At 37.7% G+C, this 26,823-nt stretch overlaps 1 protein-coding gene across 4 annotated transcripts in view; it reads right to left on the bottom strand.

The window, feature by feature from the left end:
• LYST (lysosomal trafficking regulator) overlaps positions 1 to 26,823 on the bottom strand; it is a 176,246-nt gene that overhangs the window by 111,485 nt on the left and 37,938 nt on the right. For all 4 annotated transcript variants that reach the window (XM_027530926.1, XM_027530925.1, XM_027530923.1 and 1 more), the window contains 7 exons: positions 18,111 to 18,201; positions 14,418 to 16,497; positions 11,964 to 12,987; positions 10,269 to 10,430; positions 8,332 to 8,488; positions 5,861 to 6,087; positions 5,023 to 5,089 (listed from right to left, as the gene is read on the bottom strand). In XM_027530926.1, coding sequence (XP_027386727.1) covers positions 5,023 to 5,089; positions 5,861 to 6,087; positions 8,332 to 8,488; positions 10,269 to 10,430; positions 11,964 to 12,987; positions 14,418 to 16,497; positions 18,111 to 18,201 — 3,808 coding nt within the window. The remainder of the gene's footprint in view (positions 1 to 5,022; positions 5,090 to 5,860; positions 6,088 to 8,331; positions 8,489 to 10,268; positions 10,431 to 11,963; positions 12,988 to 14,417; positions 16,498 to 18,110; positions 18,202 to 26,823) is intronic.

Raw genomic sequence — 26,823 nt, forward strand, 5'->3', positions numbered from 1 at the left:
AAGAAGCATAAATTAATACAGTATTTCTTAAATAAGCTGACGCTGTTAGGTACTGTAAAAGAGTCTGCTACCTTCTCATGTTGAAAATGTTTAATTTATAACTATAACTTTCTAAAGAGAAAATTAGATGCTATAAACAAAAGTAGAAATATTAAAAATTATGAAAACATTTAAATATCACTAAAGATTAGTTTGCTGGGCATACACACGGAGGAAACCAGAAGGGAAAGAGACACGTGTACCCCAATGTTCATCGCAGCACTGTTTATAATAGCCAGGACATGGAAGCAACCTAGATGTCCATCAGCAGATGAATGGATAAGAAAGCTGTGGTACATATACACAATGGAGTATTACTCAGCCATTAAAAAGAATTCATTTGAATCAGTTCTAATGAGGTGGATGAAACTGGAGCCTATTATACAGAGTGAAGTAAGCCAGAAGGAAAAACACCATTACAGTATACTAACACATATATATAGAATTTAGAAAGATGATAACAGTAACCCTGTGTACGAGACAGCAAAAGAGACACTGATGTATGGAACAGTCTTATGGACTCTGTGGGAGAGGGAGAAGGTGAGAAGATTTGGGAGAATGGCATTGAAACATGTAAAATATCATGTATGAAACGAGATGCCAGTCCAGGTTCAATGCACAATACTGGATGCTTGGGGCTAGTGCACTGGGACGACCCAGAGGGATGGTATGGGGAGGGAGGAGGGAGGAGGGTTCAGGATGGGGAGCACATTTATACCTGTGATGGATTCATTTTGATATTTGGCAAAACTAGTACAATTATGTAAAGTTTAAAAATAAAATAAAATAAAATTAAAAAAAAGATTAGTTTGAACACTTTATTCTATCATGAGGCTTAGTATGAAATATAACTGGTAATGTACAAATTCATAGTACTTTTGAGAGTAAAATAATGAATAATATTTGTATATATTACATATGCTATATATATATTACATGTATAATACACAAATTCATAGAACATTTGAGAGTAAAATAATAAATAATATTTGTAGCATATATATTGCATATATATTAAAGTGATCAAAGTATATTTACATGCATTATCTCAGCTGATCCTAAACAAAAAGTCCTACAAAATAAATATTATCTCCCTTTTGGATATGACAAAATAATTCTGATACAAAACCTAAGAACAGAAGTCCTGTTTCAGCAACATGTTTTATAGAAGCCATGAACTGACACAGAAAGAAAATTGCAAGGAGACTAAGAAATAGCATGGACTTTATCCTGTAAGTAACATGAATCACATATTAAAAAGCAGAGACATTATTTTCCAACAAAGATCCATCTAGTCAAGGCTATGGTTTTTCCAGTGGTCATGTATGGATGTGACAGTTGGACTATAAAGAAAGCTGAGAGCCGAAGAATTGATGCTTTTGAACTGTGGTGTTGGAGAAGACTCTTGAGAGTCCCTTGGACTGCAAGGAGATCCAACCAGTCCATCCTAAAGATCAGTCCTGGGTGTTCATTGGAAGGACTGATGTTGAAGCTGAAACTCCAAATCTTTGGCCACCTAATGAGAAGAGCTGACTCACTGGAAAAGACCCTGATGCTGGGAAAGACTGAAGGCGAGAGGAGAAGGGGTTGCATCACCGACTCAATGGGGATGAGTTTGGGTAAATTCCAGGAGTTGGTGATGGACAGGGAGGCCTGGTGTACTGAGGTTCATGGGGTTGCAAAGAGTCAGACATGACTGAGCGACTGAACTGAACTGAACTGAACATGAATCAGTTACAGGTTTTAGAGTAAGAAAATAATATGACCAAAGTAAAGTGTATGTGTGTGGATTTTTTTTTTTCAGTTCAAAACTAATTGGTTCCAGTTCAAAATGGGGGACTAGAGACACAGACACACACACCCCTCTATCACCACAAAGTCACTGGACTAAAAGTACAGAATAACAAAAAGGAAGAAACCCATAATAGGAAAAAAGCAGGGGAGGCAGTGGGCACTAGAAGCACATCAAGTGAGAGATTTAAAAATATTTCCTGCAGATGGAAGGATAGAGAGGTAAAAGAGAAAGCTGCAGCCTAGGACTCTCTGAATTACAAAGGGACTCAGAGGAATGGAGAGCCAATCTGTGCAAAATCTGGGGAGAAAGTAACAACAGGGCTGCAAGCACAGGGATTAATAAAAGGTTTGTTTGTGAACATGTACCTCTCTCCCTTATTCTGAGTATTCAGCACAGATAATTCATCATTTACCATTAGGCCCCAAACTTGTTAACTGTTCTCTAAAGAAACTGAATGGATTCTGCCAACAAAAGGCAGGATGTATGCATTAGGGCTACCAACTATAACTGTAAAGTCTGCAGACTGGCCGAGTTGCCTAACCAAGGGGAAAAGCAGCAGCAGAAGAGTTGCTATGCAGAGTATACAGAGAGTAACTAGAGCATGCAGAGAATAACTAACACTCAACAACAACAAAAGAAACACCCTGATTTTTAAAAAGCATAAATGATTTGAATAGACATTTCTCTGAAGAAGATATACAAATGGCTAACAAGCACATGAAAAGATGATCAACATCACTTATCATTATGGAAATGCAAATAAAAACTACAGTGAGATACACAATGAAAAAAAATCAGACAAATTCCAGTAGGAAGACATCATGATCAGTCCTCCTTAAAACTCTCAAGGTCATTAAACAGGGAAAGTCTAAGAAACTGTCATAGCCAAGAGGGAACCTAAAGAGGTATGACAACAAAATGCAATGTGAATCCTGGATAAGATCTTTAAACAGAAGAAGAACATTAAGTACATATGAAGGCAATTTGAATAAACTATGAACTCTAGTTAATAATCTAACAATATAGGTACATTAACTATAGCAAATATACTAATGTTAACCTAGGTACTTTCTATACTAGGCTCAAACTCTCTGTAAAACTTTCTTTTGGAGTGACAGAAAAATTTTAAAATGGACAATTCTGAATATACTAAAAGACAGTAAACTGTATACTTCAAATGGGTGAAATATATAGTATGTTGATTATATCTCAAGTACATGAATTATACCTCAATAAAGCTGTTATTAAAAGATAATGGAATAGAATTTCTCAGAGCTAAGATACAAATAAGTCTTCAGATTAAAAAGGTCCATTAAGTGCCAGCACAATATATAAACATATAGCCATAATTAAGTAAATGGAGAAGAAGGGAAGGCTTTCCTCACAGTGTAATTCCAATTAAGAAATGAAGGAATCATGGAAATAGAAAATTCCTATTTGACAAATACCACCATATTAATTATTTCAGTCAAAAATTATCAATGGATACTAAAATGAGTAGGTTAAAGTAAGACAGAAAAAGGATATTTACATAGTCTCAAGCTATCTCCCCACAAGACACTAATTATAAAGAGAAAATAGTAACTTAACAATGGAAGCACCTTGCAAGATATTGTCTTAACCAAGTGATCAAAGGCAACATCATCACTGCTAAGATACAGATATCATGAACCCCTGGATATAATGCACTGAGGTATGCCTGCCCAAAATGCATAACTTGAATTTAACCATGAGAAAATATGTGACAAGCCCAAATTGACAGTTTATGCATGTCAGCCTTAATCCTCCAATTAAACTTTAGGTTTCTAGGGCTAAAATCTAGGGTTCTATCTAGTATATATAATATGACCATATTATATATTCATTATGAATTTCTAAAATGTCTGTGAAAGTACAAAGAAGAGAGTAGGCACTCAAGTAATACCTGACAGAGCAGCAATCCTTTAGACTGGGTTACAGTCTCGTAAGAAACAATAGCTAGAACCAGACATCAAACAATGGACTGGTTCAAAATTGGAAAAGGAATATGTCAAAGCTGTATTTTGTCACCCTGCTTATTTAACTTAAATGCAGAGTATATCATGTGAAATGCCGGGCTGGATGAACCACAAGCTGGAATCAAGTTTGCCCAAAGAAACAGCAATAACCTCAGACATGCAGATGACATCACCCTTATGGCAGAAAGCAAAGAGGAAGTAAAGAACCTCTTGATGAAAGTGAAAGAGGAGAGTGAAAAAGTTGGCTTAAAACTCAACATTCAAAAAACGAACATCATGGCATCCAGTCCTATCACTTCATGGGAAATAGATGGGGAAGAATAGAAACAGTGAGAGACTTTATTTTCTTGGGCTTCAAAATCACTGCAGATGGTGACTGTGGCCATGAAATTAAAGGATACTTGCTCCTTGGAAGAAAAGCTATGACAAACCTAGAGAGCATATTAAAAAGCAGAGACAGTACTTTGCCAACAAAGGTCTGTCTAGTCAAAGCTATGGTTATTCCAGTAGTCATGTATGGATGTGAGAGTTTGACCATGAAGAAAGCTAAGTGCCGAAGAATTGATGCTTTTGAACTGTGGTGTTGGAGAAGACTCTTGAGAGTCCCTTGGACTGCAAGGGGATCAAACCAGTCAATCCTAAAGGAAATCAATCCTTAATAGTCATTGGAAGGACTGAAGCTGAAGCTCCAATACTTTGGCCATCTGATGTGCAGAGCTGACTCATTGGAAAAAGACCCTGATGCTGGGAAAGACTGAAGGCAGGAGGAGAAGGGGACAATAGAGGACAAGACGGTTGGATAGCATCACCGACTCGATGGACATGAGTTTGAGCAAGCTCCGGGAGTCGGTGATGGACAGGGAACCTGGCGTGCTGCAATCCATGGGGTCACAAAGAGTTGGATATGACTGAGCGACTGAACTGAACTGAACAGTCTCGCAATGCCACTTCTAAATGCATGACCCTGAACAACTCATTTGATCACTTGGAATCTAGATTTTCCTCTCTAGAAATTCAAGATACTTATATTATGTCTACTGTATTGGTTTGAGAAACAGGAGAGATGATGCATATAAAGCTACTTCTGAAACCACACGGCACTATGCCAATGGAAGCTATTACTGTCAACTCTTCATTTCACATAACAAAATTATTTCAAAGCTATTGTTTAAAACCAAAGTTTCAACGCACCTTGAAAATCAGAATCAGTCTGTGTTAAAATACTCAAGAATCCTCCTAAAAGATTTTTCACAGTTCCCTGAAGATTAAAAAACAAAAAATTAAAAATTAAATTTCTTACCTCATGAAAGCATGAAGAAGTAATATCATAATAAATTACTTGATAGTATACTGTATATACGGTATATAGTATATACCGTGTATACTCCCGGAGTTCACTCAAACTCACGTCCATCGAGTCGGTGATGCCATCCAGCCATCTCATCCTCTGTCGTCCCCTTCTCCTCCTGCCCCCAGTCCCTCCCAGCATCAGGGTCAAAGATGGACTCGATGGACGTGAGTTTGAGTGAACTCTGGGAGTTGGTGATGGACAGGGAGGGCTGGCGTGCTGCAATTTATGGGGTCGCAAAGAGTCGGACATGACTGAACAACTGAATTGAACTGATACTGTATACATATCTAGATATTTTAAAATAAGTGGAGAGAATGCTATGTGTAGGGTTACACATAATTTTCATTTTGTTTTTCATACTGTTTTTTCTGATTTTTCAAAATAATGACCATATATCAAAATTAAATGCAATTTAAAAAATATTACTTGTTCTCAGAAATACACTAGGATTCTTATAGTTAGCCAATGACAACACTGATTTTTATCCTACTTTGGAAAACTATGGAAGCAGAAGATTTTTAGCCTATCACTTGTACTAAAAATATACCATAAAGTATTATAAAAGGTAAGTAATCATCTGAATTTTAGACAAGTTGGATTATATATAAATAAAGAGATGAGTAATTAGGGCATGTGTGTGATAAATACTGATCACATTTAATTAAATATATCTTTTACCTGTTGCATGAGTAGAAAAATATTCTTTTCTTTCTGTCTGATGATTTTCAAAAAACTCTCAAATACATGGGCAAGCACATCAAGTTTAGCTTTACCAGTAGAAAGCAAATTTAATTCCAACGTACAAATCTCAGGATAAATTATCTCCCCTTGAGAAAGGTTTTCAAGTAAGTCATTTGGACTGCTTGATGCAATGAAACTTTCTGCTTCAGGCTTTAAGTCTACCCCTAAAAGGAGAAAAAGAAAAGGTTATTTTTTATTCCCTTCCTAAGCACTGAAAAAAGTTTCACATCTCATTCACCACTTAGGAGATCTAGTGGCAAAAGTGCTATTTATAAGAAGATGCTCACAAGGTCTTTTCCCACTACTTGATTTTTGACTACAGTAATTATCCTGAATCATCAAGTCATATGGATATTTTGATGATAAACAAGTAGCCTTAAAAGTAATTTTGGTCTTCACTAGAAGCACAAGTACTATCAACAGTAATTTTTATAGACATGTGATGCATATTTAATACACTCCTATGAGACAACTGGAAAAAAGTACTATCCCAAACTTTCTGGTGCCAAAATACATAAATCATAGGGTAGTTCATTTGCTTATATCTCTGTGAAAACAGTAGGTTTGGCTATTGGTTGGATGAATTTTATACTTTGACCTTTTTCTCAGTGGGATATAGATACTGCCTCACCGAATATTACATTCTGGAAAATTTAACTGTTATGCTCTTTAAAGAAACTGCTGTACTCTTTTTAAAAGTTCATATAGGTAAGAAATTTATAAATTTCTACCTGGACCAAAATTCTTTAAGATCTAGTGAGCAAACTTACACAAAGGAGGGTATCTATCATTATTAAATCATGCCTGTATTATGATAAAACTGACACTATTATAGCAATATTTTTCAAAAGCACCTGCTTAGGGGGGAAGGGGGAGTGGGAAGTGGAAGAAGGTGGACTAGGGATGTAACATACCACATGGTGACTATAGTTACTACTGCTGTACGATATACGGGAAAGGTGTTAAGAGAATAAATACTAAGAGTTCTTATCACAAGGAAAAAATGTTTATTTCTTTTCTTTGTATTGTATCTATATGAGATAGTAAATGTTAACTAAAACTACTGTGGTAATCCTCTCACAATATATGTAAATCAAACCACCTTAAATTTATACGGTGATGTATGTCAATTATTTCTCAATAAAGCTGGAAAAAAGTTTGTTTAACAAATCAAGTAAGTCACAAGAATATATATGTATGAGGCTTTCAATCTGTGGCTGTTCCTTTGTTCTTTTTACTCTCTTAATGGTAAAATAAAAAAACAAAAAAAAAAACCACCTGCTATGGGTCCATCAAAGCCCTTTAAGTAGGACATCAGTGATTATTCCCATTCACTCAATTTGAAAGAGACAACAGCCATTGAAGAAAATAACTACTGCAAACTTAGTGAAGACTAACAGTATTGGCACAGTCATAAGACAAGCAAATAAAAAGATAAAGCCCTCCCAGAAATCTCCTGGCTCTATTCAATCCATATCTTCCATTCTACTCTATTCAAGATTTCGGCCTGGAAACAAAGGATCACATGCAATGTTATTTCCATCTTAAGGACAAGCTGGGCTGTGGTGAACTAAGAAACCTATGCTGCAGCATTCTTGGATGCCACAAAGAGATGTCTGTATTCCTTGTATTACTTAAATCTTTGTAACAAACTGCTTTCAAAACTCTTCCTGTCAGTGTCCGCTGGATAGATCTTTTCTATCAAGGCCTCAATGTAAACACATCTTCAGTGAGGCTTTCTTTGACTACCCAGTCACTATCACATCACCCTGTTTTATTTCTTCATACTGCTTATTTCTGATATTTCTTGTCTTTTCCACTAGAATACATATAAAAGCAGAGTCTTCTTCCACCGTGTATTCTTAGACACTCCATCAATGTTTGTGATAACAAAAATATATTTCATTGATTTAAACTGCTTACAGGGGCTTTCCTTAGCTCAGTTGGTAAAGAATCCACCTGCAATGCAGGAGACCCCAGTTTGATTCCTGGATTGGGAATATCCACTGGAGAAGGGATAGGCTACTCACTCCAGTATTCTTGGGCTTCCCTTGTAGCTCAGCTGGTAAAGAATCCACCTACAATGCAGGAGACCTGGGTTCGATCCCTGGGTTGAGAAGATTCCTCTGGAGAAAGCAAAGGCTACCCACTCCAGTATTCTGGCCTGGAGAACTCCATGGACTACAGTCCATGGGGTCACTAAGAGTCGGTCACAACTGAGCGACCTTCACTTTCACTTTCAAACTGCTTACAAGAATGCCAGAATTTGTTGTCAAGATCAAATAATGATGCAATACACTTTACAAATATAAGGCAATAAAAGTTCTAAAGTGATATTATTAAGAACCATTTGCTAGTTAATAATCTGACTTTCAAATGAAGTCACAAGTACTTCAGTGATATTTTACCATCATCCCAGGTTTCACTATCCTCAGGATTGCTTTCACTATCTGCTTCATAACCTTCTTCTTCAACCAGAAGTTTAAAACTGCAACACTGAGAATCCTCAGCTTCTTCTGAAAAATCACCAGGCTGGGATGACAGTTCTTCTTCAGACTGATGACTCTATAAGATCAGTATAATTAAATTAAGGCAAAAGTTGCAATGTTTGTTCATTTTTCTTAAATAAGATATTTATTACTCAAAAGTCATTTTGAAGACAGCTTCAGTATTTTAAGAAAAAAATCTAAGGAACTGATATTAACCATTATACACTATGAAATTCACACAGCATAATTCTCCAGAATTTCTTAGCCAACTTGATTAACACCTCAAAAAATAGGTGTCCTAACAAACTATAGGTCATTTCAGTTTTACTGAAAAGTAGGTCTAAGAAATTCCACTCTAGTTATATAAGAGGAGATGACTAAAAACCACAATGAGGTGGAATTATACTTCTTACAACTTTTTTTTTTTTTACAGTCTTAAAAATATTATTATTTTTTTTTATTTTATTTTTAAACTTTACATAATTGTATTAGTTTTGCCAAATATCAAAATGAATCCGCCACAGGTATACGTGTGTTCCCCATCCTGAACCCTCCTCCCTCCTCCCTCCCCATACCATCCCTCTGGGTCGTCGCAGTGCACTAGCCCCAAGCATCCAGTATCGTGCATCGAACCTGGACTGGCAACTCGTTTCTTACATGATATTTTACATGTTTTGATGTCATTCTCCCAAATCTTCCCACCCTCTCCCTCTCCTTACAACTTAATGCAAATAAATACATATTATATTTACATATTTGCTCAAGAAAAGATTTTTCCAAAGGTTTTTATAAAGTATTTCATAAATTAGGTAACTAAAGACATGAAAAATTTTCAAAGAAACTGATTTTAAGATTTCAGAATGCAATTGTCTACATACAAGCATCTCTGAAATCAGAGCTCCAGCATTAACTCCCTGTGCAGTATCATGTGGCATGAAATTTTCCTTTTCTTATAAAAATGCTAATAATACCTTCACTTTAAAAAAACACACTTAAAGAAGCTCAGAGTACTTTTATCATTGCAACATTTTAAAAAGAAGAATAATCTTTTTTTTTTAATAGGTAGGTAGATATTTTACCCTACATAGGTATTCTGACATTTTAGGTAGGTATTTTAACATTTTCCAGTTAACCAATTGATTCAGTAATATGATTATGACATTAGTAGTTATTTTAGTAAGTTTTTACCTTATATGACAAACAGTAATGTAAACTATTATGGCAGAAGATTATAAAATGCCAATATGTCTAGACCAAGGAATTGAAAAAGAAGTTACACAAAGATAAACAAAGGTAAAAGAAACATGAAAGGAGAGGTAAATTAACTATGTATGTATATATCCGTTTCACGGAAAAAATTAAAATAGTTCTTTTAGAAAATGAAGTTAACACGAACAACTAAAAAACTATGAGTTCTTTCTATGCAAGGACCAGTCATTTTTATGTTGAATGATTTAAAATTAAAGTGAGAAGAGAGTTCTATAAATATTAGCCATATCACTATAGAATCAAATAAGGCAAAGAGGATAGTTGAGTCATCACTATCCCTGCATTATTACTTAATAAACTATCAGTTATATATGAGACATTAAATAATACTTTCCATCTTACTGGAAGCAACTGTCAGTAAATTTCCAGATTAGATGAAGAAAAGCGTGTCTCACCGCTCTCCTATGTTTTATGAGATGTAAATACAATCCATCCCAGAGGATGGAGACAGAACCCATTGAACTCACCTGACCAAATCCTGGCCCACATGTTCTAACCACATCACAGTGTCGCACTCTGAACCCACACACTTCTGCCTCTGCCAGTCACACCCAAACAGTAACAAGACAACTGTATGTTATTCATACCTTCTCAGTCATAGCATCATCGTGCTCAAAATCTGCTGAATGATTCCCCAGTGCAACTCGAAGCAGGGCATCAAATAAAGGCTTTGCTAATTCTGTTTCCGTCACCTTTGATTTGGAAAGATGATCCCTCATTTCAAGCAATATAGTTTCCACAGACAAGTTCTAAGGTAAAAGCAAAGGAACTAAGAATATCAACATGCTTTAAGAAAAAAAATAAACAGTGAGAAAACAAAGGATAAATTAATATTTATATTAAGTAAAAGCTAGTCCATTTACTTGCAGTTGATACGAAATTAAAATGACTGTATATATATCCAGTGCTTATACAAATATCCTCCTGTTACAATTAAGAATAATATTTTAATTTATCCAGTGCTTTACTCATCTTATTTGCTTTTGAATTTGAATGTATCATAAATTAATTGTATCAGGGAAAAAATGATTAGTTGAAACTCAAGGTTTCCATTAACCATTTCTAGATTTACTAACTCCTTTTCTTAGTGGTTCCTTAAGACTCTAAGAAGCACTTGTGTTCTAATTCTTTTCTCTTCCTCCCTTCTTTACTCCTTCCTATCTGTCCTGGAAGGGAACTCTCACTGCTTGTTCTTCTATTAGGGGATGAAGCCGTAAGGATGAATAGGAAATTGACTTCTCCCTTAACTCTGTCCAGTGGGAGACACAGATACACACAGACAAGATATGATGGAGCAGGAAATGGCAACCCACTCCAGTATTCTTGCCTGGAAAATCCCATGGACAGAGGAGCCTGGTGGGCTCCAGTCCATGGGGTCACAAAGAGTTGGAAGTGACTGAAGTGACTTAGCACGCAGGAAGAAAACAAGGGATCTGCCGTATTTGAAATTTCCTTAGAAGCAGGGCCTGAAACTAAGCATTCCTTTTTGGCTGAGATATGCTCTCAGGGGAAATTTGTAAAGGCATGAGGAAGGCAGAATATGCTGGGGGAAGAATCCAGCCAAAGATGTGGTTTCAGAATACATGTGTCACCCCAGCCCAATTCCATGGGAAGCTCTGGAGCCTGAACTGCACCACAGAGACTGTCCCCACTCCCAGAGCCATACCCATCAGTCACTGGCTCTCAGCACCCCACACCTTGGGAGATGGGTGCAGATGTGAGTCCTTAGCAGCCAACATCTGCAGCAGATGGTGCACAGGTGGATCAGCTTGGCAAGGGATATGGGCCGGGCACCAAACAGAACCACACCAAGACTGTTGAATGTGGACTTTAAAATACAATAGCTGGAGAAGGAAATGGCAACCCACTCCAGTATCCTTGCCTGGAAAATCTCATGGACAGAGGAGCCTGGTGGGCTGCAGTCCATGGGGTCGCAAAGAGTCGGGCATGACTGAGCGACTAACACTTACTTGCTGCTGCTGCTAATTACTTGCCCATTATTATTGATCTGACATCTGACATTTAATGTGTATTTAATGCCTTTCAGGGTTGGTGAATTTTGTCACATGGGTTCTGTATTCCAAACTAAACCCTAAGTTTCTTGAGGGCAAGAACAGGGTCATGTACTCCTCTGTGTCCACCACAGTACCTGGTACTGTGCTAAGCATACAGGAGCACCTCAAAACTCAGAATCTTTGGAAAAACAAAATGACAATAGCATTACATTAGAACTTTAAAAAATTTTACATTACACAATGGTTAGATGAAAGATAAGTTCTTACCTGATTGGGTAACTCCAACTCCAACTTTTGCTGACTAGCTCTGGTGCCATGAAGACAAATGGCAAGAAGGGCTTCCAAAAGTCGTATGCCCTGAAGTAAGGTTTCACTTTCTCGACTCATAAAGACTTTTGTTTCCTCAGGAACAGCTTCCACAGCTGGAATTTGTTCCACATTTATGGAAGAAAGATGCTCTGACTCTAATTTACCTAAACTGTCAGCACTCTTTTTCAGACTACTCAGTTCTGTTGGTGTGGGGTCAATTTTTACAGTCAAAGATAATAAATCCTCCTTCACAGTGATCTCAGGTTGAGAAATTCTGTTTAAATCTTGATTTTCATTCATGGTTCTATCTCCTTCCTTTCTCCCTTGCTCCTCTTCAGGATTTCTGAATAGATCCTGTATTACCATAAATATTAATTTATGGCATACTTGGAAACCACCGAGCCTATAAAACTGTTTCCGGAAAATGGGACTTAACATGTAGATCCAACGACACATGGACCAAACGTCAGCTGCTTGGTGCATGTGTCTGGGAGAGGGCAGGACGAGGCTTTCGAGAGAGAAACATGGCAGCATGTGTTGCAAAGGCTCGCTTGCTGTACTGTCATAGCCGGAAGTATCTTCTGAATCATTGGCTGATTCTCTGTCAGATTCTGCCTCTTTACTTACACACAAGAACGCCACACAGAGGAAGAGGTTAATTGTGCTGATATGAATATCCTGCACCACAGACTTCCGTTTCTTTGGATAAGCATCTTTGAGCCGGGCATAAAATTTACTAAGACTCTGAGAATCTGAATAAGCTTGCTGGTTATACAAAGTACCAACATTTAAGGATGACAACTCCTTCTGTTCAAGGTCTATCCCGTCAATACCTGGAATTGAAGAATCTTTCTGTTGTTCCCCTAGGCTGATTATCAGAGTTTCAAATGCTTTTAGTGAGTGATTTCGGATACCATCTAAGTAATTTAATTCAATTATTTGGTTTACTCCATTACAACTTAAAAACAAATCTCTTATTACCCTGTGAGAGAAAAAAAGTACAAAAGATTTACATATAGGCACATCGTTCATACACTATTTAAACATGTCATTGCTGCATATACTAAACACTATCTATTACAACTTTATCAATTATCGGGCTGAAGTCCTTAATTAGATATAACCAGGATTTCAAGTTGCTTTCTAACAACTTTTACATCCTTCTTCAAACACTGCATATATAATTCCAGTAGCATTTGAAAACAACAGATTACATGTCCCTCAAGTGAAACAAAGCAATTCAGGGAAGAATATTTTTCCGCAAATGGCAAATTTCTCTATATAAATTCTCCATGCCCCAATCACCTCCATATTTGTGATGGACACTCTGAAAGCAGGGAGGCCTTTGCATGCCCATTCATTTGGCTACTTGGTGGTTCACTCAGGACTTTTGTTTATTTTAAATCTGTATGTCATCAAGGGAAAGAAACTAAACTACAGATCTGAAGTTTTTCAGCTCTGTCTCAGGTAAAACTCATGAGTCTGGATCACTGGAATCTGAGAAATAATTTTAGTATAAACCAGCTCAGCAAAGATCCAGGCTGTCCACAAACACGCCACAGAGTTATAAAACTTTCAGATCAAAGACAGTTCTATTTAAACAATGTCAGAATGTCAGGATTTTTTTTAATGGTTGTGAAAATAATGATCACAGATATGTTATACTTTACTGTAAGTTTTTAAAATGGTATACGCATTAATTTCAAAGGCCAACTACCTATCAGAAGCAAGCTTCATTTACAAAATTATTTTTTAAGTATGAAAGTTGACAATCACAAAATCTGCAAAACTCACTGGTGGGATTCAAAGTATCTTAATTTTCTTCATTTTGCTTACCTATATTTTCTAGTTTTTCTACATACAGGTAATAAATGTAAATATGGTATTCAAAAAATAATAATTTCATTAATTTCACTGTTTTGATAATTATCATGCACATACACACTTTATGTACTATATATATATTTTACATAGCTCTAAATAAATGGGTGACTTTTTATTTTTTGTATGCTACTTATAAAATATTATAAGCATTTTCTCATGTCCCAATAGATCCTAGCTAACATTATTTTTGGCTAATAATATTACATCCAGTAAATATAATTAATTTAACTTTGCCCCTGCTGTTGGGTATCTGCGTTTTATCCATTTTTTTCTCAGATATAGATTTAAAACTTTACTTTTTTTTCAGAGAAATTAAAATCAATGGCTCTGTCCTCTTCTCTATAAACACCCCAGTAAAACAAACAAATAAATAAATGTTAAAAAAAAATCCGACATGGGATGGGAAATTTTTTTGTTGTTAAACTAAAATTAAATCCTAGGAAAAAATAAATAATAAAGATATTCAAACATCTTTGAACATGATTTTTCAACAATGAGAAAAAGTATCTACACACATATATAACAAACCTTGATTTAAGCAGGGTAGGCAGAGTTTTTAAATAAATCTGAAGTACTTCCTGGGGCAAACACTGGTTATGATGGCTACATACATGAGTCTGAGCTGAAGAAATGCTAAGCTGCTGACAATGATGTGCTAATTCAACTCCTCTTTGCAGCACAGGATTAAATATGCAGTTATACAGTTTCCACTGAACAACAACATTGCCTTTCTGGATCAAACTGCAAATGTGATTTGCAATCTGTACACTCTGTAATCTGTCCTCTTCGAAAACAAAATTCTGATAAGCCTCTAAGGCATCCCATTTCCACAACAAGTCTTCTGATCCACTGCTGGGCAGGATCCCTTGAAATCTGTAGGATGGACTAGATAAACCTGAGGAAGGTTCAGCATTGTAAGAGCTTCCCTGCAGGGTCTCCTCTAATTTGGCTAGTTGATCTGAGTCAACAGTACAGATGTTGCAAGCTGCTTTTTTAGTTTTCTGTGGTATCTCAGCTCCTCCTAACTGATCCAAAATGAGTTTGTTAAGAATATTCAGTATATGCTGCTGACAGCTTTTCAGTGCTGGCAATTTGAAAGCATGGAGGAGAGGAACAATCACAGATTTGGGATCCATACAACAGCATATGCCGATGTTCTGAACCCCTGAGAGGATCTGGACACACGTGCTGCTCAAGGAAGCCTGCTGCAGTAAGCGTAAACACTGATGAGCACACACAGCGATGCAACAGCACCGCTCAGGGTAATACACGTCTCCATCTGCCGTCTCTTCAAATGGGTTTTTGGAAACCTGGTTTTTAAAAGCCGAGACCAACAGACCTGAGAGGTCTCTATGGTGATGCATGAAGTGGGAATATTCACAACGTCTGTGCCTTTTTCTTGTACACATTGAATGATGCAGCTGCTCTGACTTCACTTTTTTGACAGTGCTCATTATTTTCATGACATTATTGATGAGAGCTTTCAAATGTCCTGAGGCCTCGGGAGGAACCCCATCTCTTACAACCAGCCATTCCATTTGAAGAACTGCTGTTTCAAATAAATGAAATCCGTGATGCTGAATGAATTCTTGGACCAGGTCCATGGCTTGACTGAAGAAGAATGGATTTGAAGCTGCACTTTGAAGACAACAGATCAGGATCTGCAGAACTCCCTCCAGCAGCTCAGGTAAAAGAAGCACTCTATGACAATACTTGGAAAACACAAAATCATCCTGAACCTCTTGTAGTGTTTTCTTCTGTCTTGGGGCAAAAGGGTCAGGTTGCTTTTCTAGGAAAGTTCTAATTTTTAAAGCTGCTCTAAGCAATTCTGTTAAATTTTTTCTGAGATTTTCTGGCATCACCTCTGCCATACTAATATCTACTGACATCAGATGCAGTACTGTTCGGAAAAGCATCCGTTGAATCAAAGCCACTGGTTCTTCAGTCCAACCTGCAGAAACCATCTGACCCTCCAAATTGTCACTGAGATTACAGCAGTCCCCAAAACCCGCTAGGAATTCAGTCAGTGTGGGCACTACACTGGCTGCGAGAGCAGAATTATGATTCAAGGTAATGTCAAACTTACAAACTTTCTCTAATAAAGATAACAAAACATGACATAAATCAAATGGAGAATTGTTCATGTGACTGATGGTAGACAAGGCAGCTGGCTCACTTAAAATGTCAGTGTTTGACTCCTCTCTTGGAATAATTTCTCTGGAATTTTCCAAAGCCATGGTGTCAGGAGGAGTCTGCTCTTTGGTTGATAAGTGGTTAAGCTTAGCTGTAAGGTGGTCTTCTTTAGGACACTGTTTTACAAAATGCTGCAGCACATGGGACCTTCTGTATTTAGTCATTACTATACTTTTGTCATCTGAATTAACTTCTGAATCTGAGGTGGAGAGCTGTGTCTTTCTTGCATCTCTTACAGAATAACGATGGGTAGTTTTACGTTGCTGCCTGCTTTTTCGAAAAACATTTACTTTTGCAGAAACCTGACCAGCCGGGGCACTTCCTTCTAAATATAATTTTTCCTGAGTAGATCTTTGAGAACTTGAGTTCTTTTCTTTGGTCAGGATTATACCAGCTGAGAATGGTAGATTAAAATCTGACAAAATGAAGAAAAAAAATTTAGAATACCTTAATACGTTTTAAAACTCAATATGCATAGGTGATTATCCTCTTACTTCTCTACTTTAGGAGTTTGTCCTCAGTATATTTTTATTATGGGGCTTCTTCTAGCTTTTTAGTATGTCTCTACTCCCCTTCCTCCCCACATCATCACTTCATTTCCTTATCCTGCTCAAAATACAAAGTGGCCCTGAATCAAAGAATACAAATTGATTTTGAAAACAAGGAGAACAGAGTTAGGAAAGCAATGCTGGTATTTAGCATTACTATTCTTACCACTTTACAAATCTCCTCTAATAACACCATTAATTAAGACACAGAGGTATACTATATCCTCAAAACAGTATTTAGTTTATAGCTCTGATATAACTTAGGAACCTTAAGATCTCCCCAAATTATTTCAAAATCATACAATAGATACAAATGTTCTCCAAGACTGGGGTTAAGAGAGATACTGATTCACAATATTTACTGCATGTGCTACGCAAGGAACCTGGTACAGGGGCAGATATTGCTGTTTCACCCTCAGTGCCCAGAACCTAGGGCTGCTGTGTGGTCAGCACTCAAGATCTATATCTTAGAGAAAAGAATAAATTTTCCATACTAATTAAAAAGATAATGACACTGGGCTTTTTCCTTTGCAATAATACAAAAGGTACACTTATAATTTAGAATGAATAAATAAAAATCTAAATAAAAGACTTGTGCTTTAAGAGAGGATTAAAAGGAGTCTGACAAATTCCACATATGCAAAAGATGCAGGCAATGAAGACAACTTCACCAAAAGAACACAAATTAGAGTTCTTAAGTGATTAACAATTTGTGAGTTCTATAAATTCAGAAGAAAATAAGAGCAGAGTCAGTGAATCAACAAAATAAGCAGGATAATATTATTACAAGACCTTAGATAAATCCCTTAAAAGAGAGCTCCATATCAGAAATATATTAAAAATGCATATATGGCATTAAAATACAATTCAAGAGATTTTTTTTTTCAACCTGAGAGATCCTTAAACATCTCACAATCTGCATATTCCAGAAGTGGTGAAGGGGGAAAACGGTTAATCCCTCTATTGAAACATTTAAACTAAGTTTCATGTACTTAATATGATATATATATATTTTTTTTCTGAATCAGAAATTAAAAATATGTTGACCTTAAGTGTAATAACCCTGTCTAGTCCTAACACAAAACATTACTTCAAATTTATCCTTTAAAAGCAACATTAGAAAAACTAAACCACAAACGTCTTTGATAGAGTACTGGTAATGGAAAGCAGTCTTTAAAATAAGCAGAGAATCTTTGATTTCTTCAAACTTTTCACACTCCATTTTTAAATGTTAGGCTGTTCTGCTTCTTCATCTGTTTTCTAATCATTATTACGTTCAAGGAATTCTCTATCGTTTTTATATTAGAAGAAATAAAAATGTATTTGCCTAAATAATTTTTCATATTAAATATCACACTAATATACACTGCTTTGATTTTGAGCTGCTATCAACCATCACAGTGAAGTAACCTTTCAATGCAAGTTTTTCCCCAGTAGAATTTTGATAACACAAGTGATATGACAAAGAAAAGAAACATACCTGTTGCCTTTTCTTCTTGAACAGGTATCTTCCATACCAATGGAAGGAGTGACAGAAGAAGGGTAAGGAGTTCTTCTCTGCATGTCAATGCCTGTATTAGAAATAAAAGAATCCTTCATGCTCTGAGGTCATGAAACACAGTAATTCCTAATACCTTATCTTTAAGTTGAAAAAAAATCCCATTTCTTGAGGAGGAAGAATCAAATTAACCTATCTTAAATCCAATTAAAGCTGTGATACTTTGCAATTTATAAACCCTTCCAAGGCTAGAAGAAGGTAAGAGTATTTGACAGTATTTAGCACATTCTTGCTGCTTTTTCCGAAAGTAGCTGTTACTACCACCATGCACACTGTAAGAATTCCTCACTTACAAAAAGATAAATTTGCTAGGTGCAAATGAAAAGTTAAGCCCTATTAATTAGCAAACCAGTAACAAAAATTACTAGAAAAACAAAAAGGCTTCATGCAGTTAAATTTAAAACTCAGAAAACACAATTTTCAAAAAGAGAAATGGACATTATTAATACAATAGTATATGTAAAGAGAGACAGACTTATTAGTGAAGGTCATCCAATAAGTATTTATTGACTGCACACTAGGTCCATAGCATTTACTGTCTTACCCTTTCTGGAGGATGTGGTCCAAGCCCTGGAGAAGGTCCCCTCATTTGGTCCATAGAACACATACACACAAAACAGTTAAAGAACAGAAGGCACGCAGCATGTGTACATACCCGGGTGTGGCACAGGCATTCAGTTTAGGAGTTCAGAAAAAGGAGCAAGCATTATCAGAGGTGTGGAAGTGCTACACCTGGGAAACTTGGGACATGGGTGGTTGAGGAATTAATGACAAATCAAGTGTAAATTGCTCATGTCAATCTGTGGGGAGGGGGTCAGAGTGGGTCAGGGTGACATAATCAGATTTGCCACTATATAGACAACAGAACTGGTGGGGAGGGGAAGGGACTAATCAGTGTTAGAGGCAGGGAAACAGTAATACAGACGAGATAATAATTATCTGAAGCCTCAGACAGTAACACTGAAAAGGAGGAGACATATTTGAGAAACTGTAAGGGAGAAATGAAATGTCTTGCAGCTGATTAACTATGGGGCATATGGGAGGGGAAAAAAAAAGATCCAAAAGAACTTGAAAGTTTCTGATTTAGGCCACTAGGTAACAAGTGATAACACAGTCATCAAGACAGGACATTTAGCAGTGGTGTTAGGTTGGGGTAAAGATGATGGATTCACTTTTTAGATATTACTGAGTTTGAGATGTCTGTTGGATCTCCAAATGGACTCAGCTTTTTAGTAAACAGCTGAATATACATGACTGGAACTTAAGAAAAAGATGTAAAGTAAATAATTGGGGTGTCATTCGAGCAGAGGTCAAGGACATGGGTGAAATTTCCTAGGACAGTATGCAGGAGGAGAGGGGCAGACTTCCCAGAACAGAGTTCTGGAGAACAACACTGAAAGAACCGCAGATGGTGGTGCTGAAGAGCAGCCTACAAAGGAGACTGATACGTTAACTCTCTCCAAAGAGAAGCAGAACAAGAAGTATCAAGGGAAGAGAGCAGTTCAGAAAAGAAAGAAAAGTTAACCAGGTCAAGAGTTGTTGATCTTTAATTGTGTAAGATGATAGGAGGAAAGCACTTAGCAAATACAGGGTCACTGGTGACCTTAACAAACACAGTTTTGATGGAGTGATGAGGGTGCAAATCAGATTACAAATAGGCTGAAGAGTCAAGGGGAATGAGAAAGTAGAGACAGGATTCCGATTATTACTTTCTAGCATCTTGGTTATGAAAAGGCTTAAAATTCTGCAAAAGCAAAATCTAAATCCCTTCTCAGGCCTGGAAGACCCTTCATGACATGATTCCTACTGACTTGTCCAGTTTTAACTCCTACCACCAAAGCCAACCCCTACCTACATGTATTATTAAGGTTTCCTGAACATCAATGGTCCTTCAAACATCTTCCTCACATGCACTGCTCTTACAATTCTCTCACCATCCTTCCATCTGCCAAGTACCAAATCATCCTTCAGGTCTTAGTTCCTCTGTGGGAAGACTTCTCTAATCGATTGCTCCTAGGTCAAGTAAGGTTTCATGCCCCTGATTTAGTATAGCAACCAATTTGCTGAATGGTTAATGTCTGAATGCCCATTTTCCTCTTTCATTCATTCAACAAATATTTCCTGAGCCTCTACTATGTGCCAGACATTCTGGATGTAGTGGTGAACAAGGAAGACAACACTCACATCCTTACAAAGCTGACACTAGCAGGTGAGACAGAAAACAGTGGTGACAGATAAGAAACTTTCAGACAGAATGCTGTGATATGGAGAAAATTAAATAAGATGGAAAGAGGAACATTTCAATAGGCTAGTCAGGATGGACCACTTGAGCAGATGCTTAACTGATGAGAAGGAAGAATCCATGCAAAGGCATGGAGGAAAAGAGCTCATAGGAAAGATACAAAGGGTGGGAATGGATTTGACTTTTTCATGAATGGCAGGCAGGACAGTGTGGCTGGAGCACAGCAAGGGGGAGGGCACTAAGAAAAGGCTGCAAGGCCAGCCAGGTGGACAGTGCCAGATACAAGGCGGCCTTGGGGAGGGGGGTCACATGAAGGGGTTTGGATTTATCTCTAAAGATGATGGGAGATTTTCCCAAACATACTTTCTCTCAGAGCATGAATTCCAGGGCTCAGGCCCTAGTCCTTAGCAATCACCTCCCTTTTTCCCACTCAATGCCTACTACACAGCTGGATGTTCATAAACATTACCTGCCTGAATGATTTTGAATTCTGGATGCAAAGTAAAAATTGTATCAAAGGGCAATTCTATGCCATTTCTATGTGCTTCACTTCAGAGTCAGCAGATGTCTAGATAACAATTGTATGTAGAGCTTCTACTCGGTACCCATCTCAACATTTTTTAAGATGCCAGCAAAAGATACATTATCTTGCAAAAAACAGTAAACCAATTTTGGACAGGTACATTCCTGCCTAGTCCCTCTAAGTTGAATCTTTATCTTTAGCAGAGGAACTAATAACATTCTAACAGAGCTTGCCAAAACCTCAAGGGTGTGTGAAGAAGTGCTACAGACAGGCTGTCCTTGTAATTCAGCATGTGTTCCTCCACAGTACACTGGCAAATCACCACTGCTGTGTGAACTGGCATTCCTGCCCCTGGCTTCTGAGACACGTGGCCTGGAACTGCTCTGTTTCCTTCCCACTTAGCTCAAGGCTCAATATGCCAAATTAGGCAATATATGACCCAAACAGAGCCATTCCCCGGCTATTCCTAAACTATCTGATCTAGTGAAATCACAGTACTCCTCATTTAATACTTACAATTTTATGTTCTCCCCTCTGCTTGGAAAATGACTGTGTCACACATTTTTAAATTCCCCACTGCAATAACAAACAGTGAGATCACTCTCATCCAGGTGGTAAGAATCATGTTCATGCCACATATCTACCAGGTGCCAGGCACTGTCTCTTCCACAATTCTATTGTTTTGATTGTATTTTATATTAATTGCCTATCCTAACCATCCAAAAGTAGTGATGGCAGGATGGAAGAGAAAGGGCAATTCTATTGGGAGGAAAGGCTGAAATCCCAAATCAGAGGCGATGTTTAGGAAGCTGCAGGCATATGGGCACCAGATCAGTGGGGTTCAAGGATCTTAGGATGACATGTTAAGGAATTTGGACTGAAGTTATTTTAATTTATATTAATGGCATTACTTTTAATTTTGACATGCTGAATTTAATGTTCCAGACATAGCAGAAATATATGTGCTATTTAAGTCCTTCATTTCTTCTATCACAATTTTATAATTATTTCTTAAATGTGTATCTATATACACACATGTGAACATTTCTTCAGTACTACTGTAAACAGAATCTTTTTAAAATTTTCTAGTTGTATAGATTTCACTAAAGGAAACAATATGTTTGTCTTATATTCTATAATTCTGTTGAACAGTTTTCTGGATGATCTTTGGGATTTTTCTGTACACATCAGTTTAAAAATTAACTTTTATTTCTCCATCTTTCTCACATTTAGCTGTCACTATTTTCATATTCCACTTTATTATTGCATGTTTTTAAAACATGATATCAAACAGAATAGTAATAAAGTTATTCTTATGCTGGTTCTATTGCAGAGCTTATAAAAAATTATTTTGATTTCTTCATACAAACAGGTCATACAACTCAATAACAATGAAAAACATCCAACTGAAAAATGGAAGACCTAAACAGACATTTTTCCAAAGAAGATATACAGATGGCCAGCAGGCACATGAAAAGATGTTCATCATCATTAATTATCAGAGAACTGCAAATCAAAAGTACAATGAGGTACCACCTCACACTGGTCAGAATGGCCATGATTTAAAAAGTCTACAAATAAATGCTAGCAAGAATGTAGAGAAAATGCTCCTACACAGTTGGTGGGAGTGTAAATTGGTGCAGCCACTATGGAAAACACTACAGAGGTTCCTCCAAAAACTAAAAATAGAGTTGCCACGTGATCCAGCAATCCCACCCCTGGGCATATATCCAGACAAAACTATAATTCAAAAAGATATGTGTGCTCCTATGTTCATATGAGCACTATTCACAATGGCCAAGACGTGGAAACAACCTAAATGTCTACTGACAGATGAATGGATAAAGAACACGTGGTACATACATACAACGGAATACTACTCTGCCAAAAAAAAAAAGAAATAATGCCATTTGTAGCAACATGGATGGACCAAGAGATTATCATACTAAGTGAAGTAAGACAGATAAAGACAAACACCATATAACAGTCACTTCCATGGAGAATTCTAAAACAGGACACAGATGAACCTATCTCCAAAACAGAAACAGACTCACAGACATAGAGAACAGACTTGTGGTTGCCAAGGAGGTCGGGGAGATGAGGAAGGGACAGATTGGGAGTTTGGAGTTAGCAGATTAAAACTTATTATACATAGAACTGATAAACAACAAGGTTCTAGTGTATAGCACAGTGAACTATATTCAATATCCTGTGATAAACCAAAATGGGAAAGAATATGAAAAAGAATATTCAATGAATCACTTTGCTGTACAGCAGAAATTAACACAACATTGTAAATCAACTATGTGAAATTTGCTCAGTCCTGTCCGACTCTTTGCTACTCCATGTTGAAAGTAACAAAGACTTTTTGCTACTAGTAATACTGTACTAGTAGCCCACCAGGCTCCTCTGTCCATGGGATTCTCCAGGCAAGAATACTGGAGTGGGTTGCCATTCCCTTCTCCAGGGGATCTTCCTGACCCAGGGATTGAACCCAGGTCTCCTGCATTGCAGGCAGGCTCTTGACCATCTGAGCCACCAGGGAAGTCCTACTCATACCTTAATAAAAATAAATATAAATTTTTTTCTTTATTTCTGCTCTTTTTAGATGAAACTCTATTCTTAATCTATTTTTAGAGTTTTTGTCAAGAATAGATGAATTCTGCTAAATGTTTTTGATGTCTCAGGATAATTACATGTACTGTTTTCCCTACTGATGTCAGATACTATGCTTTGAAAAAAAAAATAGTTTTTCTTTATTTAGACCAGAAGTTGCAAACTTATTTTGTAACAGGCCAGAATGTAAACATTTTAGGCTTTGTGAGTCATATATGGCCTTTGTCCCATATTTTTGTTTCTTTTAACAGTGTTTCAAAAATGCCAAAACTCTTATTAGCTTGTGTGTTGCCCACAAACAGATCAGTGGCAACAGGACTTCGCCTATAGGCTATAGCCTGCCCAACCAGCTCCCAATTCCCTTTCCTCCTCTCCTCCCATCAAAAATGGGTTATTAAGTGGCTATAATACTAAGAGTATTATGTCACAACCCCAGAAAGACTTAAGGTGGTACCTAGTAGGCCCAGAGATTGCACTCATCTCACATGCTAGTAAAGTAATGCTCAAAATTCTCCAAGCCAGACTTCAGCAATATGTGAACACTGAACTTCCAGATGTTCAAGCTGGTCTTAGAAAAGGCAGAGGAACCAGAGATCAAATTGCCAACATCTGCTGGATCATCGAAAAAGAGAGTTCCAGAAAAACATCTATTTCTGCTTTATTGACTATGCCAAAGTCTTTGACTGTGTGGATCACAATAAACTGGAAAATTCTGAAAGAGATGGGAACACCAGACCACCTGACCTGCCTCTTGAGAAACCTATACACAGGTCAGGAAGCAACAGTTAGAACTGGACACGGAACAACAGGCTGGTTCCAAATAGGAAAAGGAGTACATCAAGGCTGTATATTGTCACCCTGCTTACTTAACTTTTATGCAGAGTACATCATGAGTAACGCTGGGCTGGATGAAGCACAAGCTGGAATCAAGACTGCTGGGAGAAATATCAGTAACCTCAGATATGCAGATGATACCACCCTTATGGCAGAAAGTGAAGAAGAACTAAGGAGCCTCTTGATGAAAGTGAAAGAGGAGAGTGAAAAAGTTGGCTTAAAGCTCAACATTCAGAAAACGAAGATCATGGCATCCGGTCCCATCACGTCATGGCAAATAGATGGGGAAATAGTGGAAACAGTGGCTGACTTTATTTTTCTGGGCTCCAAAATCACTACAGATGGTGACTGCAGCCATGAAATTAAAAGACGCTTACTCCTTGGGAAGGAAAGTTATGAGCAACCTAGGCAGCATATTAAAAAGCAGAGACATTACTTTGCCAACAAAGGTCCGTCTAATCAAGGCTATGGTTTTTCCAGTAGTCATGTATGGATGTGAGAGTTGGACTATAAAGAAAGCTGAGTGCCAAAGAATTGATGTTTTTGAACTGTGGTGTTGGAGAAGACTCTTGAGAGTCCCTTGGACTGCAAGGAGACCCAACCAGTCCATCCTAAAGGAGTGGGTGTTCATTGGAAAGACTGATGTTGAGGCTGAAACTCCAATACTTTGGCCACCTGATGCGAAGAGCTGACTGATTTGAAAAGACCCTGATGCTGGGAAAGATTGAGGGCATGAAGAGAAGGGGACGACAGAGGATGAGATGGTTGGATGGCATCATCGACTCAAAAGACATGGGTTTGGGTGGACTCTGGGAGTTGGTGATGGACAGGGAGGCCTGGTGTGCTGCGGTTCATGAGGTCGCAAGGAGTCGGACACGACTAAGTGACTGAACTGAACTGAGTAGACCCTGTTAGCCAGACAAAAGTAGAGTATTACTAAAAATTTTAAGGGTGTTTTTCCACACAAGCGTTACATGCCCAAAGTAGAAATCTGTCTGAAAAACAGAAAAAGGTATGTTAGAACACCTGCCTAGCTGGATTTCACTGGATGAGTGACTGCGAGTGCCTCCTCTCACTCTCCCTTGTTGAATACAAGTATGTATTGTGGTTAACTTGTTCCTGTCTCATCACTGTGTACAGGGTGTATGGGGGTGGATAATTTGTCTTTTTAGTTCACGAGTCTCTCAGTCAAGAAAAGCTGCTACTAAAGTGCTGCACCGGGAAGCCTAGAGTGCATACAGAACTGATGCATATCGTGAGCTCGTGGACTTCCGATCGGACGCCACGAGGGAACATTACTCTGAGAGTCCTGGGAGGGAGTATGGGAGAGATGCTAATAATCATGGCCAGAGGGAAAACACTATGGTAGATAAAACATGGCCACAAGTGATGTCCTCCCATCAAGTGCTGGAGTCTGTGTTCTCATCTTTTAAATCTGTGCTGGCCAAGTGACTTGCTTTGACCAACAGAATGTGGCAGAAGTGAGATTATATGACTTTCTTCAGCCTCCCCCTGAGCCTCTTGGAGTGCTTCCATCCATGGAAAGAAGCTGAGACTAGCCTTCTGAAAGACGAGAGGCCACATGGATGAGAACTGAGGCAGCCGGCCAACAGTCCCATCCAGCAGCCCTCAGTCTTCTGCCAACCAACTGCACATTTAGATGTAATCCCTGCTGACACCATAAGGAGCAGAGGTGGTGATCCCAGCTGAGCCTGTCTGAACTGCCAACCTCACAGAATCATTAGCAAATAAATCATTTTTTAATGCAGCCAATTTTTTGAATTGTGGTTTGTTACATAGCAATCAACTGATACACTCACTGCTCCTGTCTACTAGCCTAGGTGTAAAGGAGGTAATGCAATGGTTGATCTACTGCTGTCCAGTGGCTACCATTTCCACTGTGATCACACTCCCACTCTTCCAAGAAGTAGGAATGTCAGCATCTGCTATGCTCCCTCATCCCTGTTAGACCAATCATACACAGATAAATTCTGGCATATGTGTAAACAGAATCTGTAGATCTAGATGTAGTAATTTAAAATCCATTCATTGTTATTACCTTTACTAAATTGAAAAGTTTGCATTATTCTCCAACTGAAACAATTCTTGCTAATAATATTGTCAGTGACTGACTTGTCAAATCTGAAGAATACTTTTCGTTGTTTATTCTCTTACTTAAAAACCTCCCTAATATTTTCAGAATGAAATTAAGATTCCTTACTATGGTAGACTGACTTACTATGGTAGAGCCAACTCTTTAAAAAAGACCCTGATGCTGGAAAAGTCTGAAGGCAAAATGAGAAGGGGGCGGCAGAGGATGAGATGGTTAGACAGCATCACCCACTCAATGGACATGAGTTTGAGCAAACTCAGGGAGACAGGGAAGGACAGGGAAGCCTGGCGTGCTGCAGTCCATGGGG

This window comes from Bos indicus x Bos taurus, chromosome 28, assembly GCF_003369695.1.
Source record: "Bos indicus x Bos taurus breed Angus x Brahman F1 hybrid chromosome 28, Bos_hybrid_MaternalHap_v2.0, whole genome shotgun sequence".
Classification (NCBI taxonomy): Eukaryota; Metazoa; Chordata; class Mammalia; order Artiodactyla; family Bovidae; genus Bos; species Bos indicus x Bos taurus.